General features: G+C 40.2%; 1 protein-coding gene across 4 annotated transcripts in view; it reads left to right on the top strand.

Moving 5' to 3' along the window:
- The window catches only part of cnot1 (CCR4-NOT transcription complex, subunit 1), a 156,652-nt gene continuing 136,301 nt past the window's right edge, over nt 1–20,351 (top strand). For 2 of the 4 annotated variants that reach the window (XM_052028161.1, XM_052028162.1), the window contains exons 1-2: nt 1–1,235; nt 13,972–14,079. In XM_052028161.1, coding sequence (XP_051884121.1) covers nt 1,134–1,235; nt 13,972–14,079 — 210 coding nt within the window. In that variant the 5' untranslated portion in view covers nt 1–1,133. The remainder of the gene's footprint in view (nt 1,236–13,971; nt 14,080–20,351) is intronic. The other 2 variants (XM_052028159.1, XM_052028160.1) reach the window with 2 other exon arrangements.

Here is a 20,351-nt window from a genome sequence, read left to right as displayed (position 1 = left end):
GGTTGTGAGCGGGCCGCGGCGGGAGCGCGCAGTGTGGGGGGGAGGGGCAGGGCAGGGAGCGCGCGGGCCGTGGCGGGAGGGCGACGCGCTGACTGGGCGCTGCTGTTGGGGCAGAGCAAGAGGCGCATTAACGAAACTATTATAGAAATAAAAATAAACAAACCAAATAACGCCCCCCCCCAACAAACTCCTCTCCCCGCTGACCGGAAACCCTCAACCTTACCCCCCTCCCCGATCATCAAAAAAACTCGGAGCAGTCTCGCTCTCGCCCGACTAATCGCGCGACTAATCGGCGGGCTCGGGAGGGGGGGGGGGGGGTGGTGGTTGTTTTCCTCCCGATATCGTTTTTTTAAAAAAATCCAAAGTGGAGTTTTTGTTTTTAAAAAAAGTATCCGGTCGGCCCAGAAAAGTTTTCTGAGGAGAATTTTCTGTTTTAAAAATATTGTTGTTGTTGTTGTTGTGTTTGTCGGTGGTTCCAAGATGGCGCAGTGAGTGAGGCCGCGCCGCCGCCATTTGCAGCCGCACCGAGCGGGCGGGCGGGCGAGAGAGCTGAGCGAAGGCAGCCAGGCCGGGCCGGGCTGGGCCAGGCCGACACCGCGTCCTCTCTCGTCTCCTCATCCCCACCCCCCCACCTCACCTCCCCGCCGCCACCCCCTCCCCCCCCCTCCTAAACCCACCCCCCCCTCCCCACCTCGGCCTCTCTGTTGTCCCACCGGCGGAGCAGCGCCATGTTCAGGCTACACGGAGGAGGAGGAGGAACAGCGGCGGCGGGAGAAAAGTGAGCGAGGAGCCGGGGACGGGCTGAAGACAGACCGACTCGAGAGAGAGAGGGAGAGAGAGAGAGAGAGAGCGAGAGAGAGAGAGAAGGGGGGGCGGGGGCGAAGCCTGCCCGGAACCGGAGCGGAAGCGGAGCAAACACTCCTGAAGTGACCACTGGGCCCCCGGACTCTCCCGTGAGAACACTTAGCAGAAGGCGACCCTTTCCCTCCTCCATCGTTATATATATATTATAAGAAAGAGAGAGAGAGAGAGGAAAGGCGCTGACACGAGAAGAGAAATTTTTCTTTTTCCAGTAAAAGAAAGGGGAATAATGACCATTTCCCGCTTTCCTCAGCTGACCGCCCCGACCAGCAATGAATCTTGACTCGTTATCGCTGGCCTTGTCTCAAATCAGCTACCTTGTGGACAACCTGACCAAGAAGAATTACAAATCCAGCCAGCAGGAGATCTCTCATGTGAGTTTGCCGTGAAACAAGTCTCGCACACTGTGCACTAGAGGCCCAGGGAGCCTGAGGCCTGCTGCGTTTGTAGAGGGAGCCGAAGTGTGTGAGAGTGAGGAGAAACTATTGTAACTTCTTCTAAAAACAACGGGCTGAAAGGCAACTTTGTGCACTCTTCGTCCTCATTATTTATACGTGCATAACGAGGAACTAGAGGGATGGATAGAAACTCACATGGTGAAGTCAGGGCCTACAGAGGGACAAAGTATATTAAAAGCCCATAACGTCCAGAAGAAAGAAAGTGCTATCATTCGAGTTGTTTAGTTGCTGAAAGGGAAAAGAGGAGAAAGTTGTAGGGTTGAGAAACGTCAAACTTGTAATTCGGCGAGTGTTACTAACTCATTCAGGAACGAGGCCTAGTAAAGGATCAGTAAAAAGTGGGGGAAGGGAGGGGAAGGAGTTGGTATATTTACGATATACTTTTTTGTTCCCTCTGCGACGTTTTGCGTTAATCTTAAGTTTCGTACTGTTCAATTTGGATAGAAAGCTTGCAAAAAAATTAAAATATTAGCAAATTCTTTAGTAACCTAGCAATGACTCATTTGGTTTCCAATTTAGAAACTATCTGGCTACCTTTTTTTAAAAAAATCGTATCCTACCTTTGCTTAACTAAACTCATGTGCCCCTTCAAGGCCCAACTTTCAAGTTAATAATAAAGTTCTCTTCGTGTTTTAGTTTTCCTTATCATACGTTACTGCTTACTAAAAGCATATCATTCCCTGAAAATGCTATGCAAGTACAAACCTTTCTCACTTGTAGGAATTTGGGATTGCAATTGTTAGTAATTGGAGGTGACTGGAAGTTAAAGGTCTTTTGCAACTAGTTGAATGAGTACTGCAAAAGTAAAGTTGTGAATTTAGATCAACAAATTGTTGGAAGAACTCAGTCAATTGACCCGCTAAGTTCTTCCAGCAGATTGTTTGTTGCTCCAGATTCCAGCATCTGCAGTCTCTTGTGTCTCCACTGTGAATTTTGATTTTTGTTTCAAAGTTAGTATAGAAAAGTTGAACTGAGACCTGGAAGAGAATTAGCAAAATGCTTTATACTAATCAGTTACTATTGGTACACTGTGGCAAACTGCCTTTTATTATCTTCTAATTACTTACGTACTTTGCATTTTATAGCAATTATGAAACAGTAGCAATAACATTCTGGAGTTTGAGAGACTTTCAGGTGTGGCAAGAGTTCTGTTTTTAATTGGAGAGTTTTTTGCTTTTTATATTAAGGAAAAAAAAACAACTTTCTTAGATGTTATAATAGTTCCATAGCTGTTGTTGGCACATTACAGTAAAGCTCTGATAATCTGGGATCTGATTTGTTTGGCAATCCAGATGGGTCAGCATCCAGCATTCATTAGTCCGGAATGTGAGCTGAGAGTCCAGTGCGTAAGCGAGGGACACAGCCAGAGCTGGGGGTCTGGAGTGCGTCTGGTGCCTGGATTGTAGGCTGGGTGAATGGCTGGAGTTGAAGTTTGGATCCAGAATGCCAGGGGTCAGGAGCGTGGGCACGGTTGTGGCTGGAGCTGGGGTCTGGAGTGCTCACATATTTCCAGCTCCCTTTAAACTTAATTGTTCATTGGAAAATTTATTATATTTTAACATTTTGTATTTTTTAAAAAATGAAGTAAGTGTTTGGGTATTAATGGGAGTAATATCTAATAGTCTGGAAAATCTAGTCTGGCACTACCAAAGTCCTAAGGGTGCTGGATTATCAGAGTCTTGCTGTAGTACCAATTCAAAAGGGCCAATGGGATTTTTCTGGGAAGGTAAATTTAATTGGGGAGAGGGCATCATGTAAATACTCCATAGGAAAGGTACTGCAATATGATTAGAACATAAGTTTTAGGAATTAGACACAGGAGTAGGCCATCTGGACTTTTGAGCCATTTGTCAAGACCAAGTCTTCTCTTCTACTTTTCCTGCATGAACCCCACATCATTCGATTCCATTAATATCCAGATATCTATCCGTCTTTCAGTGAACTCAATGCACAGCCCCCTAGGGTAGAGAATTCCAAAGACTTGCCACTCAGGTGAGAAGTTTCTGATTTCTGGATTTCCCAGCTAAGGGAAACTTCCTCCTTGTATCCACTCTGTTGACCCCTGTAAGAATTTTGTAAGTTTCAATGAGAGTACCTCTCAATCTTCTGAACTATAGAGAAAACACGTAGTCTGCTTAATCTCTCATAGAGCAAAAATTCTGTGCCGGGGAAAGCAATCTGATGAATCTTTGTTGCATCTCTCTATGGCAAGTTTTTTTAGGCAAGTTGGATGGAATGCTGACAGCTTAACTTAAACTTCCACCCTCCCCAAATTCCCCCATAAGTATTGAAGTTGATTGGTGCATCCAAAGACATTCTCTTTGGTACTAGTTAACCACACATCTGACATCAATCCTCTGATGTTCCTGGTCAGCATCGCTCAGTAGCTCTCTACCATTGCCAGCTTGAACTATTGGGCAGCTTATATTAAGACTTTATTAACTCAAATTTGTACATCCATGCCGTGATTATTCAGTAAGTTTACCCAGTGCAAGACCAAACTGTTCAGTAATACACACAAAATGCTGGAGGAACACGGCGGGTCAGGCAGCATCTATGGAGCGAAATGAACAGTTGCATCTGCAACCCCGACCTGTTCAGATTCGATGATGTCAAGTTTGTGGTGAATTGATGCTGTTTCTGGCCTCTGTAACCCCGTTTCTGAACATTGACCCCTGCTAAACGTTCTGCATGATGTTTGGTATTGGTTTATTATTGTCACTTGTACCAAGGTACAGTGAAACGTTTGTCTTACAAACTGATCGTACAGGTCAATTCATTACACAGTGCAGTTACATTGAGTTAGTACAAAGTGTGTTGATGTAGTACAGGTAAAAACAATAATAGTATAGAGTAAAGTGTCACAGCTACAGAGAGAATGCAGTGCAATAAGGTGCAAGGTCACAACAAGGTAGATCATGAGGCCGTAGGTCATAGTCCATCTCATTGTATAAAGGAACTGTTCAATAGTGTTATCACAGTGGGGTAGAAGCTGTCCTTAAGTCTGGTGGTACAAGCCCTCAGGCACCTGTATCTTCTACCCGATGGAAGAGGAGAGAAGAGAGAATGTCCTGGGTGGGTGGGGTCTTTGATTATGCTGGATTATGTAGGAGAGGACAAAATAGGATTTGAGTGGATGCACCCTCAGCTGTCAAAGGTTTGCAATTTGCAGGTCATGATGAAGTCAAAACAATTTGAAACAATTAAAAGAACATCACACTTGAAAAAGATTTTTCTGGCCTTGTCTTTATTAAAAGATGAAAAACAGAGTTTTGTTTATAGGGTTTAGTTTTACACTTTGAAAAGCAATTTGCAAGTACTTCATTGGTGGTTTCATTGTACCAGCAAATTAAAATATGGTTCACAGAAAGGCTGACATTTAGAACTTCAAATTAGAAGCTCTAAACCTAATTGCTGTCTGTCCTGAAGCAGAGCTGTGCAATCTTTCTTTTGGACAGCCGGATTAAGTGACTTGTGTATTTGGATGCTTAAAGCAAGAAGAATGATCCACTTTGATGAGAAGTTAGTGAATTCATATGGGACAGCACCCCAGAGTTTGTGCCTTTAGGAAACAGGAGAAGACTTGGTTAGGGTAAACTGTAATGCACACTTAAATAGATATCTCAATTTAGAATTGAACTCTTTCTAATTTTAAGTGAGTATCTGACAGATTTGAATTGTCCTCTCCAGAAATGCCTAAGTTAGAGGCTTATTTATTGGTATTTTCAATTCCTATAAGCACCTTTTTATTCTTAAGGATCATAAATCTGACTTCAATATTGTTTAATACTTGCTATGGAATTCTATTCTAGTGCAGTAGTAGAATTCAGTGTGTCCTTCAATGATAGGATGTAGTTATTTTCTTGGGGTTCTTGTTTGTTTTAGTGGGATAACTAATAGGCTTTCCTCGTTGAGCGGGGTAAAGTATTTAAACTTAAGTTGTGAAGAGAATTGTTCTCTCTGGTACTCTGTTTGGAGTTTTCAATTCCTTCCATTAATGAGTATCTGAATTCTGATGTTTTTTTTAAGTAAGACTGCTAATAACCTTTTTTATATTTTTAGATTGAGGCCTAGAATTCCATTAGTTTTTGAGGCCTTCAGTTGTCTTGTATTTAATGTTCCAAAGATCTTTGCTCTTTGACTATACTGAGAATAGTTCAATTCTGGGTGTAATGTTTTTTCACTAAGTCCATCAACTTGCATTTGCACTGAGTTTCACTTTCCTTTTCTTTGTTAGTCCTTTCCTCATCATATAAGTGTCCATCCAGAGTTTTCTTTGGTGTTCTAAACAATCGAGCCTGTGGAATTATTTACAATTTATTTACCCAAGCTTTGAGCGACACAATGAAGGGAAATGGCCCTAGAAATGAGGTCTTGCAAAGTTTCATAACTCACTGGTAACCAGTTTTTAATCTTGGAAATATTAAGCAGGTCACTTTTTTGTTTGTTGTTTTTTTTCTCTCTGAGAGTGTAGGACATGCCCAGCCTGACCTGCGGGGCGCGTCTTTGTGCTCAGCATTTTGTAACTCCTAGATTGTTTTGTCAATGTTCTTTTGCCTATGTTCTCACTCTTTAACTGCTCATATTTACTTATTGACCAGATAACATTGTTTACCACGTATTTCCATGGTCACCTCAGTTTTACTCTATCAAAGACATCTCACTCCACGCAGCTTAAACTTGTCTCCTTCCCAGTTTTGACGAAGGACCTTTAACCTGAAATGATAACCGTTTCTCTTTCGATTGATGGAGTGTGACCTTCTGAGTATTTCCAGCATTTTCTCTTTTTGTTTTTCTGCATCTGTATGCAGTATTTTTGATTTTCGGTTTTTATTTTTGTTTGTTGAACTCCTATTACTTCTGTACCCCTTCATTATCTCCATTAATTTTCCATGTGCCACCTTGTTGAAGATTTTCCGTGTATCCATGTGCACTACATCTATTGTATTTGTTCATTTGCCATCTGTTTAAACGAGCAAGGAGAGGAAGACGTCCCAGACACCATTTAGGATCTCTTTTGAAAGTTGACGTACTCAACTAGGACATTTGGAAGGAGGGGTATTGGCTTGTATTAGAGGGTAGAAAGCCACTGAATTCCAGCTCTTGATTGCTGTTTGTAGATCCTGCTAAGAATGTATCTACATACACCCTCTTCTCCTGGACAGACCAAGGAAATTGGGGACAGGATGGACTTGCATAAGATATCAGTTATTTGCCTATAGAAGTGTATTCCATTAATGGGTTAGTGGCTTTAAGGTCGAGAAAAAATGAGTGGGAAGGGAAAATAAGCATAATGCAATGTTGAATAATGTCGAGGAGTGAATGCTCAGAAATCTATTAACTAGTAATCAAGTAAATGTTTTATTATTAGGCTGATAATCCAAAAGGTAGAAGCAATTTTTTTTTTAACTTGTTTATGTAGGTACTGGCAAACGACACACATGATTATTGAAAGTGAAAGAAATACAAGTTAAAAGGAACATTTTTATTGCTTTCACTTTTAGTTTGGAATTTTTTATTAACTTGGAGAAACTATTCAGTGAAATTAACACTTGTCTTAGTTTGGGAAGGGAAAGGTCTGGTGGTGGGTTTTGAGTTCATCCTCAGTTTTCCTCTGTGAGGCAGACCGTAACAACAATTGACTCGTCTGACTGTGAAAGTCAAATGGCACTTGATGATTCACGTGAGATATTAAAATACCTTTCATGCCATTGTAGTACTTTCTTCTCCATGCTCTAGTGCCATGTTATCTTGTTAATTGTGCAATGGATTTCACCAGTAAATATTGTGTAGTAGTACAAAGTTATTCCTCTGTGGCAGATGGGAGACCTATAGAAGGTAGTAAATGCTTCATTGTTAGGCTTGAATTTTCCCATTTTTCTGTTCAGCTGCAGGTATTTTTCTTAGAATTATTTGTAAGGAAAAAAAATCTATAATGAATTGTAACTAGTTTGGCAATGACAACTGTACCTGCACATTCAAAGTCATCTATTGCTGTTTGTTTTTACTAATTTTTATTCCCTTGTGCTCACTCCCTCCAAAGATACCCCAATTATAAAGTTCCGTAGCATGTTGTATTGCATGTCCACAAACGTTTGGTCAGTAGTTTGTGTGCAGTACTGCATTTTTAAAAATTGCACTCTTTAAGCAAAATGTGAGGCTGATGTAAACTAAAATGCCAGCAATGTGTTATCAATGGTTTTCCTTAAAAAGGCAAACTTAAGTTTCAGCATTTTTTTTGTTCCATTGGTAAAAGCTGAAAATCTCAAGCTCGCTATGTCCACATATTCTTCTCTTCTGATCAAATTAAAGTTTTCAGTATATTTTGTAACAAATGATTTTCACTGTCGATCAGCATACATACTACAGGGATCCTGTGAAAATAGCTTGGCTTGTTTTATATTTGCAGTGAATAGGTTTGTCAGTTTCAGGAATAATACACAAAGTATATTGTATTTATTTCACAACAATGTATATAGGCATTTCTACGCTGGGTCCATTAAAGGAAATAAAAATTTATTTAGCATTATGTATTTCACAGTACTTGAATTTTTTTTGAATGAAGCCATTGAAATGTTGGTAAACATTCATTTTTCAGGATTAGGGCTTTGCTGGCAAGACTGCATTTTTTATCCATTTTTAATTGCCCTTGAGAAGGTGGTGGAGGAGGACCACCATCTTGAACTGCTGCAGTCTTTCTGGTTAAGGTACTCCCATAATGCTGTTAGGGAGGGAATTTCAGGATTTGGACCCAATAATGATGAAAGATCACTGACATATTTCCAAATCTGGATGAATTGTGACTTGGAGGGGGAGCCTGCAAGTAGCTTCCCACTGCCTTGCTGCCTTTGTCCTCGGGTGTTAGAAGTCGCAGGTTTGGGACGTGCTGTTGGAGTACCCTAGGCAAGTAATTGCAGTGCACTGTGTACATAGTGCACATCCATGTTGCTGTGTGCCAGTGGAGGAGGGAATAAATGTTCGGCTGGTCAATGTGCCAATCAAGTGGGCTTCTTTAACCTGATATTGGGTGTCATGGGAGTTATTGGAGATGCACTGATCCAGGCAATTGGACAGTGTTCCATTACACTCATGGACTGTGCCTTGTAGAAAGGCTTTGAGATGTCAGGAGATGAGTCACTTGCCACAGGATGCTGAGCCTTGGACCTGTTCTTGTAGTTAAGGTACATGTGTGGTTGGTATACTTGAGTTTCTGGTCAGTGGTGACCCCAGCATATTGATGGTGAGGGACGTGTTGACAATAGTGCTATTGAATGTCATGTAGTTGGTTAGACGCTTTATAGTTTGAGATCATTGCCTAACACTTCTGTGGTGCAAATGTTTCTTGTCTCTTCTCAGCCTGTGACTGAATGTTGGGTAGTTCTAGCTGCATATAGGAATGGGCTGTTTCATTTACTGAGGAGTTGCAAATGAAATTGAAATTGTTCAATCATTAACAGATTTCCCCCACCTGTGACCTTATGATGGAAGAAAAGTCCTTGAGGAAGCAGTTGAAGATGGTTGGGCCTAGGGTATTGCCCTGAGGAACTCTTGCAGTGATGCCTTGGGGCTGGGATGATTGACTTACTGCAACCACAGCCATCTTCCTTTTCTGGGTGTTACTCCAACTATTGGAGTGTTTCTTCCTTGGTGCCCATTGACTTCAATTTTACCAGGACTGCCACATTTGGTCAAATGCTCTCTTGATGTCGGGGCAGTCACACTTCTGAAATTCGGCTAACTTATCCATGTATGCACCAGTGCTGTGACATCTGGGGCTGAGTGATCTTAGTGAAACCCATGCTGGGCATCAGTAAGCAGATTATTGGTGAGTAAGTGGGTCTGAAGTCAATGTTGACGATTCGAAGGGTTACCTACTTCCTATGTATCTTGGCAACTGGATGATGGGGTTTTTGTCTACTTATGTAGGCCATACCTTGTCTAAAGCTGTACTTTGGTCATACAACTCTTCATGGCTTTCAGTTCATTAATAGTATTCACTTAGGATTGTTAGATTACTCTGTCAAATGTTTCAGAGATCTTTGAGTATCAAAACTATTTAGGACATGCTCACAAGTTTAATTTTCACAGAACAGATACTTAAGCCCATTTAAAATGATTTTTATTTTCTTGGGTATCTCAGGAGACTAATCACAAAGCCTACTTTGGGGGGGAAAAAGCAGCTAATGAAGTTGTTTTACTCTCTTTACAATTTCAAAATGGTGATACAATGAACTCACCTGCCTCTGTCTCTTATCTTTTCTAACCAAGCTGGTGTGTATTCTATCCATATATGTTAGCTTATAATTTCCGCAGAGTGGTAAACTTGCCATTCTGTGCTTTATCTGCTAGACTGAGTTTAACCCAGAGGAATCTGCCACCACCAAATTGGTCCACAAAATTGGCTCCAACATGATCGATGAGGTGCTATGGGGCCATCAGTCTACTTGGTAAGACCTGTTTATTGTAAGGAAGACACGAGACACTGCCGATGCTGGAATCTGGAACAACAAACAGTCTGCTGGAGGAACTCGGTGGGTTGAACATGATCTGTGGGGATCAGGAATTGTTGATGCTTTGGGTTGAAAACCTGCATCGGTCCTGACGCAGAGTCCACACCCAAAACGTTGACAATTTGTAAGATCCACCGGCCCACCCCCCCCCGTCGATGCTACTGTTCAACTCAGAGTTCCTTCAGCAGATTGTCTGTTGCTATTTATTGTAATTTTTTGATTTCTAGTTGAGCCACATTCCCAAGCTTACTGGCTGTCAGAATCCTCAGAATTTGAATGCTTGTGTATGTCTGACATTTAGAGTCATGAACAATTATGTTTTTAGAATCATGATTAAGTTCTAATTAAAATGCTTAAACACCTGAAAATAAAATGCAATTAAATTCAAAAAGTAAAAATTGCATGCAACATACATCTCCATCACAGCCATTCCTATCCATGATAATAGTCATAGAAACGTAGAGCTAAACAGCATGGACACAGGCCCTTTGGCCCAATGAGTCCATGCCGACCATGGTGCCCATCCAGCTGGTCCCAATTTCCTGCATTTGGCCCATATCCCTCCAGGTCCCTCCCTTCCATGTGCTTATCCAAATGCTGCTTAAATGATACTATTGTACCTGCCTCAATCACTTCCTCTGGCAGCTCATTCCATATACTCACCACCCTCTGCGTGGAAAAGCTGCCCCTCAGGTCCCTTTTAAATCTTTTCCCTCTCACCCTAAATCTAAGCCTCCTAGTTTTGGACTTCTCTACCCTGGGGAAAAGACTATTATCGTCCACCTAAGAAGGTACTGAATTTGCTTCAAGCCTGGTACAGATTCAGCAGGTTGTTTCCCTAGTGTAATTGTTGAGAAACTGCAGGATGTTGGCACACCACAGCTAGGTTCCTGTGAAGAATTCTAGGTCTGACTGTGATTGGAATGGTAAATGTGAGGATCTTGAAATTCAGGACTTCCCTGTTGTAGCACAAGTCCTGAACTTCCTGACTGTCGGGATTTCTCAGCAAAATCTAGATCATTAATGTATTCTTATGTTAAAATCGTAGTGTAAGTGAAAGATCTTACCTTTTCCTTCATTGGGTTCCTAGATGAATTATTTTCTCTATATCTTTTGGTATATATTTAAAAATGAAATAAACAGAATTCCTACATAGTTGACAGGGTATAAGTTTCTGCTGTCTGGGGTGCCTAGAAGTTCTTCAAAACTGGGATGAGATGAAATTAGATAGTGAATCTTTGGAATTCTCTACTCAAGTGGTCTGTGGCACCTCAGTCACCGAGTGTACTCCAGGCAGAAATTACACGTTTCTATGTTAAGGGAACTGGGATTACTGCAAGTGTCAGTGGTAAAAGAATAGCTATGATCTTGTTAAATGGATGAGCGGGTATGAGGGGCTGAATAGTCTACTACTAATTCTTGGGTTCTTATTTTCTTGCATGGTAGAAAAGTGAATTTTCTGCATCAAATTCTAGGTACCTGTAAATACGTCTCTTTTTTTAAAAAGATTTATTCCTCTATTTCAATACTGTTTTGGATTATAGTTCTTCCATCTATGCTGGATTTCTCTCTGTTTTGTTACAATGGAAGTAGTTTAGAAGTTCCAGAGTTTTTCATTGCTTCTCATTTGGCAATGTGTCCAGTCACTGAAAATTGCATATTAGGTTCGAACTTTCAAGTTGTACTCTTAAGAGTCAAACTGGCATTACTGCTGCAATTCGACTGCAGTTTGGTATTGGTATGATTTCATGATTTTTGCCAAGTTTCTAAGGACTTTTCTATCATATCATATTTTTTATTTTCTCTTCATTGTTGCTCCTATATGAATGGTTAACTGAAGGATTGGTGAACTTATTTTCCACTTTTGTGTGGCGGCTGTGGAATCTGCTGCCAGGGGCAATTAAAATAAATGATATAGTTGCATTTAGGGTGAAGCTGGACAAGCACGTGATGGAGAAAGGGTTAAGCTCATAGATTTAGATGAAATATATGAGGAGGCTTGAGTAGAGCATCAGGGATTAGTTGGGCCAAATATCCTGCTTCAGTGGTGTATATCCTATATAACGAGAGCAAGTTTCAGTAGCTCTCTCAGCATGTAGTCTTGGACCACAGAATGTGTAGTCTGCAACATTTGCTCATGGGCAGCTCATTGTACTGTAAGGCCCGCGAGTTCTGGGAAGATCAGAAGGCATGTGTCACTGACATGATCTTCCAGCAATAATTGGTCTCAGTGTTATATTCCTGGAAACAGCACATAGAGAACAAGTCCTGTATTATGCTGCTGTTCAAAATGAACCTAATCAGTGTTGTATATATTACCAGATATCAGTGGACATGTATTCCAGTAATGGGGGCATGATCTTGTCACCAACACAGCTATTTTGATAACCATGTGGAATGGTGCTGTGACTGACTGCAAGGAGGATGCAAGAGCAGGCCGTTCTCGCCACCAGCCAAGCCAAGTCTTAGTGCTTGTTTGATAGTGTATTAAAAAGCATGGGGAAGGTGTAACTTAAAAAGAGAATCAACAATTTTCCTCTGACTTTTCTTGCATGTTCATCCTGCAGAGCAGGAGGCAAGTAAAAATAATGTTCTATTTTATGTAAATTGAATTTGGATGCAATGGGAAATTAGTGCTATGCAGCTATGCATGCAATTAGTGCTGTGGGTTTCTTATTTGCTCAGTACACGTGTCTAGATGTAGTGTTCAGTATATACTTGAACAGGCATTTTTAAACCTGAAATTGGACATTTCTTTGAAGAGAATTTGTGTTACTGTAGGGGATAGAAGAGAAGGTAGGAAGGAGAGAATTAAAATGGTGTGGTTTGGGGTAAGAGGATGACTTTGATTCTATCTTTCAGTACAAGAGGATAATATTTTACCTGTTATCTAAATATTTCCATGACAGAATTGGTGTTTATTGGTTGACTACCCAATAGGAGTTGCTGTCTTCTGCATGGTGTTGGATTGCAGCTTGTTCCTTGCAAGAACACGCTTCACCAATTGTTCTATATTTGTTTTTTTGTTCCCCCCAGTATGCTTTCTCTAAGCTGGATGCATGCATAGAATGGTCCATGACATTCTACTTGGGGTGCATATATAGAGAAGCAGTATTGTAATGTTACAGTCCCACTTAAAAGATAGAAGGAAATCTTAGTACCATCAGTGCGCAAAGAGCTTCTGGCATCACACCTGCACCATCAATAAGACTTATGGGAACCAAGAATACCCTGAAAAAAATGGGCCTTCATTGCAGGCTAGAAGAAAAATGGCTGTTTGCTTTGATGACATTATTGATTAAAATTCAATATAGAAGTGACTTTTAATTGGTTGATAAAAATATTTGCACATTATTTCTTCTTGAATGCTACTTATCGATCTCTGTTCATTGGAGAAGCAGTTCATGTTTTGAGGTAATGATATATGTAAAGAAATTAACATATCTTTTGAAGTACAATTAAAATAACAGCCCAATACAGAAGGTAACTGCCATGTGCTGCTGAGTTGATTAGGAGCTCCCCTAACCTGATACAGGGGTATTTCTTGCATCAATACATTTGAAAAGACATTGGGTTGAGATCTTTTAGAAGAATTCCTTGTTTAGTAAATTTGTAGAAGTATATTTTCTGAAGTTTTTGGAATCTCTTTAGTTCTGGTTGATGCTATGAGTTGATTTTGTTTCCTGGGAAATGTTTACAAATTTAACAACATGTAGTTTCCAATTTGATGCTTGTAATCAGAATTTTGTACCCAGTAGTTTGCAGCCTCATTACCTTTCTTGAGTGGTGTGGATCTGTTGGTGCTGCTCTGCCTTTGTCTTGTTTTTGGGTCTTAATTTGTAAGCGTAGCTTAATATTAGGCTTTGGACAGAGTGGTAATACAGTGAAGTTTGCCTTCCTTTGCAAGTATTTCCATTCTTGATCCAAACCTGTGGATTTTCAGTCCCATTAATGTTGTGGAGATTCATAGACTGAGTTATTTCCTGGTCTGTTTAGAAATACATCATAAGTTCCAGTGCATATACTCTCTGAGGAAAGTCATTATAAGTGTGTAAAGAACTCTTCATGAAAAATACATATTGAGTGTATACACTGTTCCTAATTTCTTAATACTTAAGTTAATTTGCTCTTTTCATTTGCAGATTGTGAACAGACACGGCCCCGAGGCAGACAGACATTTATTACGCTGTCTATTCTCGCATGTGGATTTCAGTGGCGATGGTAAAAGTAGCGGCAAAGATTTCCATCAGGTATTGAAATATAATTTTTGAATTTTTTCAAGTGGATATATTTTAAAGAGGAGCAGGGAATATAATTTTAAAAAGAGCAGGTGCAGGCTGTTTGGCCCTTTGTATCTGTTATGTCATTCTGTGGGATCTTGGGTCTGGTCTTTTAGCTAAGTATCACTTTCTTGTACTTATCCCATATCTCCCGATTCCCTTAATATACAAATGTAGTTTTGCCTTAAGTGTACTCGCCATCTGAGCCTCCACAGTCCCCTTTGGTATAGGTGTCTAAAAATTCACTTCTCAGGTAAAGAAATATTTTCTCATCTCATTCCTGAATGGCTAGTTCATTATTTTGAGTCTGAATGCTGGTTCTAAACCCTCCAGCTATAGGAATACATCATCCTCACGTCTACCCCGTCAATCCTTGTAGGTATTATGTATATTTCAATAATATTGCCTCTCTTAAAGGTTATAGATTGAATCTGTGTATTCTTTTACCTCACTGGAAAATACCCCCATTCCTGGAAATAATCTTGAAGATTGCACTGCACCTGTTGCAAATGTATCCTTTCTTGAGACAAGCCAAGATGGACAGGAAAGGTTTAGATGGATATTGGCCATACACAGGCAAAGCTGAGGTGGGCACCTTGGTCAGCATGGATAAGTTGGGCCCAAGGGCCTGTTTCTGTGCTGTATTACTCTGACTTGTCTGTACCATTTCCAGGTATGGACTCATCAGGTTCCTATGTAATAGTAATAAAATGTCTTTAATCTTATACGCAAATTGCCTTGCAATGAAGATCAATATAAAGATTGCCTTCCTAAGTGCTTGCCGTACCTGTAGAGTAACTCTGTGATTTGTGTGCAAGGACACCCAGGTCCTGCTTAACACTAATGCCCCTCGCCACTTTAAAAAAAATACTGTTTTTCCATTGTGAATGTCCTTGCATTTTTCCAAATGCTGTTACATCTGCTGTGTCCTGGCCATTCACTTAGCCTGTCCGTATCCTCTTGAAGCCTCTCTGCATCCTCCCCAAAATTCACACTGCCATCCAGTTTGTGAACAGCTGGGGCTGCAGGACATCCCATTGTTCACAGCCACCTAACCTGAAAAATCGCCTTGTTATTCTATTCCATTGACCAACCCTTGGTCCACACCAGTGTATTACCCCCAAGCTTGTGTACTCTAATTTTGTTTAATAACCTATTGGATTATAAAGATCTTTATAAAGGTATTCTGAGAATCCAAATGTCATAGTCATTGGTTCTTAATTATTCTATCAGTCACAACTTCAAAAGTGATTCAACATGGTTTCGCTTTCATACATCCACATTGACTTTGCCCAAACCCAATTTCTAAGTGCTAACTTTGGTATGGAAAATGCTTAAAAGTTATTAATGTCAGGCAACTTGTCTGTAATTTCCAGGTATTTTTTTCTCTCATTAAATAGTGGGGTTATATTTATTACCTTTCGATCTGAAAATTTTTTAGAATCAATGGAATTTTAGAAACCGTGCATCCACTGTGTCTGTGGCCAGCACTTTCAAATTCTTGCAACATGGTTTATCAGGTCCTAGGGATTTATCGGCAATTGGTCCCATTTTTTTTTCTCCAATACAATTTTTTTTTTACTAATGCATGTTTCTTTCAGCGTCTTCACACTAGACCTATTCTGCACTGCTGGAGGTTTTCTGTACCTTTTGGGAAGATGGTCAGAGTATTTTAATTTCTCTGCCATTTCTTATTCCCCAATATAATTTCCCTTGTCTGAGTCTATAAGGGACCCACATTAACTTCTGCTCATCTTTTCCTTTTTGTGCATCTATGAGCTTTTACAATCTGTTTTTGTATCTCATTGATTACTTCTGTATTTTAATTCCCCTGGGTCCTCCTTTGCTGAAATCTGAAATGTTCTGAATCCTCAACCTACTGCTCTTTTTGACAATAAAAACCCTTGTGAATTATATTATTTATCCATTGGTTGTTGATTGCTGTGCCTTTTTAAGGGCTACTAAATTACATGAATATTTAGTAATCCTTTATAATGGCACCATACGGGTTCTAAAATAGCCTGATCCCTATTTTGTTCCTCAACATATTAATCCAGCAAACCATCTTGTATGCAATCCATGAATTCATCATCATTATCACTGGTAATTCAGTTTATCCAGTCAATATATTGGTTATAGTCTCCCAGAATCATTGTACGTGCAGCCGTAAATTATTGACATATACTATGCCTTGCATTGCCACTATTGTGTGGGGTTGTACAACTTCCAGCGAGGTTTTCAGCTCTTGCTATTTCATAGCTCCACACAAACTGATTTTGCTTAGTTGGAAAAATCAAGGTCCTTACTCGCTTTCAGCTTCATCCCATCCTTTATAAGGGCACTACTTCTTTTCCAAATTGCAAATCTCTAAATTTATTTCTAATTCCTAACCCATTGGTTACTCATAGTTAAATCTATGCCAGTAATGGCTATTAGATCTCCTTAATGGCTATTAGATTGTACCCATTTATTTTTGTTTGTGATTAATTTATTTTGAAAGGGGTGTTACCCATTATGTCTTGGCTAAAGCTTAACACGTATTGTTTCTCAATCCTGCTACCCCCACCACCTCCAAGAAACACAAATTAGGCGGATTATAATTACACATGACTGTATCTAGGAGCTTGCCTTGTGCAAGTTGATTCCTGTGTTTCCCATACTTCAATAATGAATTTCAAAAATATTGCAGTGGCTGTGAAGTGCTTTGGAGCAACCAAGAATTGTTTGATATGGATTTGTGCATGGTAGTACTGTAAAATCTGTAAGCAGCTTCTAGAGTTGCTCTGACATTCAACAAAATAAAGGTGGAGCTTCTAAAACAATTCTGCTTTTCCACCTTACCCTTACAACTCTTGGTTCCGTTAATGTCTTACCAATATTTTGCACTCAGTCTTGTACATGCATCTGTCCTGTAGGTTAGAGAGTTCAAATAATTCACAACTATTTTTAAGTTGAGCAAATTTTTCCTCATCTCAGACCTAAGTGTGCAATTCTGAGACTGATCCCTTAGTTCTTGACTCCTAGAATAGAAATAGTGGCTTTTGAACTACAGCCCATTGACTTTTAAGTGTTTCATTTCTTCAAAACTCCAGTTGATGTGGGTCTATTCCATATAGTCATATCTGATAGGATAGCCAGTTCAATCCAGCAATTATTCTAGTAAATCTTTGTTGCATTTCCTCCAAGGAAAGTACACAGAACATAGAACACTACAGCACAGTACAGGCCCTTTGGCCCACAATGTTGTGCCAACATTTTATCCTGCTCTAAGATCTATCTGACCCTTCCCTCCCACATAGCCCTCCATTTCTCTATCATTCATGTGGCTATCTAAGAGTCTCTTAAATGTCCCTAATGTGGGCATGCTGTGTTGGCACCAGAAACGTGGTGACACCCACGGGCTGCCCCCAGAACACTCCACGCAAAAGATGCACCCCACTGTGCGCCTTGATGCACATGTGACCAATAAAGATATCTCATTATCTCATCTCATCTTATCTAATGTATCTGCCCCCACAGCCTCTGCTGGCAGTGTGTTCCACGCACCCACCAACCCTGTGTTTTTAAAAAAAAAAGTACCCCTGACATCCCCCTTATACCTTTCTCCAATCACCTTAAAATTATGTCCCCTCGTGTTAGCCATTTTCGCCCTGGGAAAAAGGTCTCTGACTGTCCACTCGATCTATGCCTCTTGTACACCAAGAAGCTCTTGCTTCATCTCCTGACTCCCCAAGGCCTTTCCACCGCCTTCGATTCCCAGGTCAGGAACATTAGTGGATCACTCTCCACCTACCCTGGATGAACACTCGAGAAACTCCACACTATGTAGGACCGAGCAGCCCACTTGAACGGAGACCAACTTTTGTCTAATGAGACCGAAAGGATTACACAAAGGTGCATCTAGTAGAGCTGCTGTCTCACAGCTCCAGCGACCCAGGTTCTCTCCTGACTCCCTGGTGCTGTCTAGTTGGACTTCGCATGCTCTCCCCATGATAGCGTGGGTTTCCTCTGAGTGCTCTTGTTTTTGCCCACATCCCAAAAATGTGTGGGTTGATAGGTTAAGTTGGCCACTGTAAATTGCTCCTGGTGTAGTGATAGGACCTGTGGGGGAGTTGATAGGAATGTGGGGAGAATAAAATAGGTTAGGATAGCGTAACAAAAAAAATGGTTGGTATTCACTCTGTAGTTCGTAAGGTCTGTTTCCATCCTGTATCGCTCTATGACCACTCTACACGTGGCCTTCTAAATCAAATATCCTACTTTTGCGTTCTTCCCTTGCAAATAGATAATTTTACACTTCTGCATTCAATTCTCATCTTGCCCAGTTGTTGATCCAGTCTATGACCCTTTGTGACTTCTTTGCTTCATTTCATTCTTTCTTGCATTCTTTGTAGGATACAGGAAACATTTTCATCACTGTTTCAACAGATTCCTGGATCTCAGTTTTAAAACAGCAGATATAATTTGCCCCCAACATTAGTTACTTTCAAAAGCAAGTGAATGTCATTTATTGCACTGATCCATTGAAATTTGGATTGAATCTTTTCAAACTCTGCATTTATGAGGTTTATTAGGGAATATTTCCAACAGTTTAACTTAAGCTTGGATCTGATGGCAGGGAAAATGTAGAAACAGTTTTCTAACTTGCTGCACAACCCATGCTAGGGTGATTGAGAGGGTTTCACATTATATAGCAACATCTTTGCCTCCTGGAAATTCTATTTGCTTCTAAGGAACATAATATTTTTATTTAATAGCACATTGTAGTCAAGGTCTATAATCACTACTGGCATCTTTTTAATTGAAAATATTTGCATACCTGTTCCCGTAAGTACAATCTGAATAAATCAGATGGTAATTTTATTCAAGTGTGAGGTTTGGAAAGTGAGATATAATAGTCAGAAAATTGATGTAACTGCAGTGATAACTTGCAGGTTTTGTATGTCCAATTTTACATAATGGATCTGATGCTAGCTGTTATACATAGATTTGATAACTTGATGTACAGTTCTCCAGGGACTATTTGGCTTTGTTGTTCAAACACGTCGGTCTTCTAAGCTGACATGGTAGAGGGGTACTAGTGTTCCAGGTCAGAGACTGAAAAATTATCATGAATTCCCATTCTTGATCTCTGTCCAGTGACACCTGAAAGCCCCACTGAAGTCTAGACAAAGATGGATGGTGTCTTCTTTAAAATATCTTATGTTTGGCTTTGACTCAGCATGTAAGAGGCTTGCTAATGCTGTTTTTGTGCAGTGCTGTAAGGAAATGTGTTTTGGGGAGTTTCTGTATGTAAACTCCCAGCAAGAAATCAGTGTTTTAAGAAAAATGGGTGAAAATGAAGTGGGCCACAAATTTTGTTAAGTCGTCCTCTGTTCAGTTGACTTGCTGGTTGCACTCTTTGGCAGAAAGTCACGAGTTCAAGTGCTGTTTCAGAGATGTGAGCATGATTCTTCAATGGTACATTTTTAGAAATGCAGTGTTTCAGATAAGATAATTAAGTCACAAACTACTAGTATTGGTTTATTATTGTCACTTGTACTGAGGTACAGTGAAGAACTTGTCTTGCATGCTGATCGTACAGGTCAATTCATTACACAGTGCAGTTACATTGAGTTAGTACAGAGTGCATTGATGCAGTACAGGTAAAAACAATGACAATACAAAGTGTCACAGCTACAGAGAAAGTGCAGTGCAATAAGGTGCAAGGTCACAGCAAGGTAGATTGTGAAGTCATAGTCCATCTCCTTGTATAAGGGAACCATTCAATAGTCTTATGTTGGGTAGAAGCTTTTATGGAAGATGCAAACTGTCCTATGATGTTAATGAAACTTTTTTCCCCCCCAGTGTCTTGGCTGTCATTTGTCCTTCAACTGGCATCATCAAAGATTTTCTTGTTGCTTACCTTGCTATGCACGTAACTGAGGTCCAATTGTCTTTGCGTTGACTGTAAAGTGCTTTGGGATATCCTGAGGATGTTAAAGACAGTGTACTTTTTTGTTAAATGCAAGTTTGTTTTTCCCTTCCTTGATTTTTTTTTCTCCCCCCAGAATTTTCCCAGATGTTTTCTCCATCTGACTGCTTTGTTTTTATGTTTGCAGATAGATAAGAAATTCTAGTTATTTTTTTCATTTAGAACAAATAAGAATCAAAGAATTTTGAATTTTCTTGGATATAGTTTTGATTTATTTTGATTCTTATAGTTTTGTTACTTGTTGGTTCCTCTCACTTTAAATCAAGAT

Source organism: Pristis pectinata, chromosome 13 (assembly GCF_009764475.1).
Source record: "Pristis pectinata isolate sPriPec2 chromosome 13, sPriPec2.1.pri, whole genome shotgun sequence".
Classification (NCBI taxonomy): domain Eukaryota; kingdom Metazoa; phylum Chordata; class Chondrichthyes; order Rhinopristiformes; family Pristidae; genus Pristis; species Pristis pectinata.
This window is presented reverse-complemented; position numbering and strand designations above follow the sequence as displayed.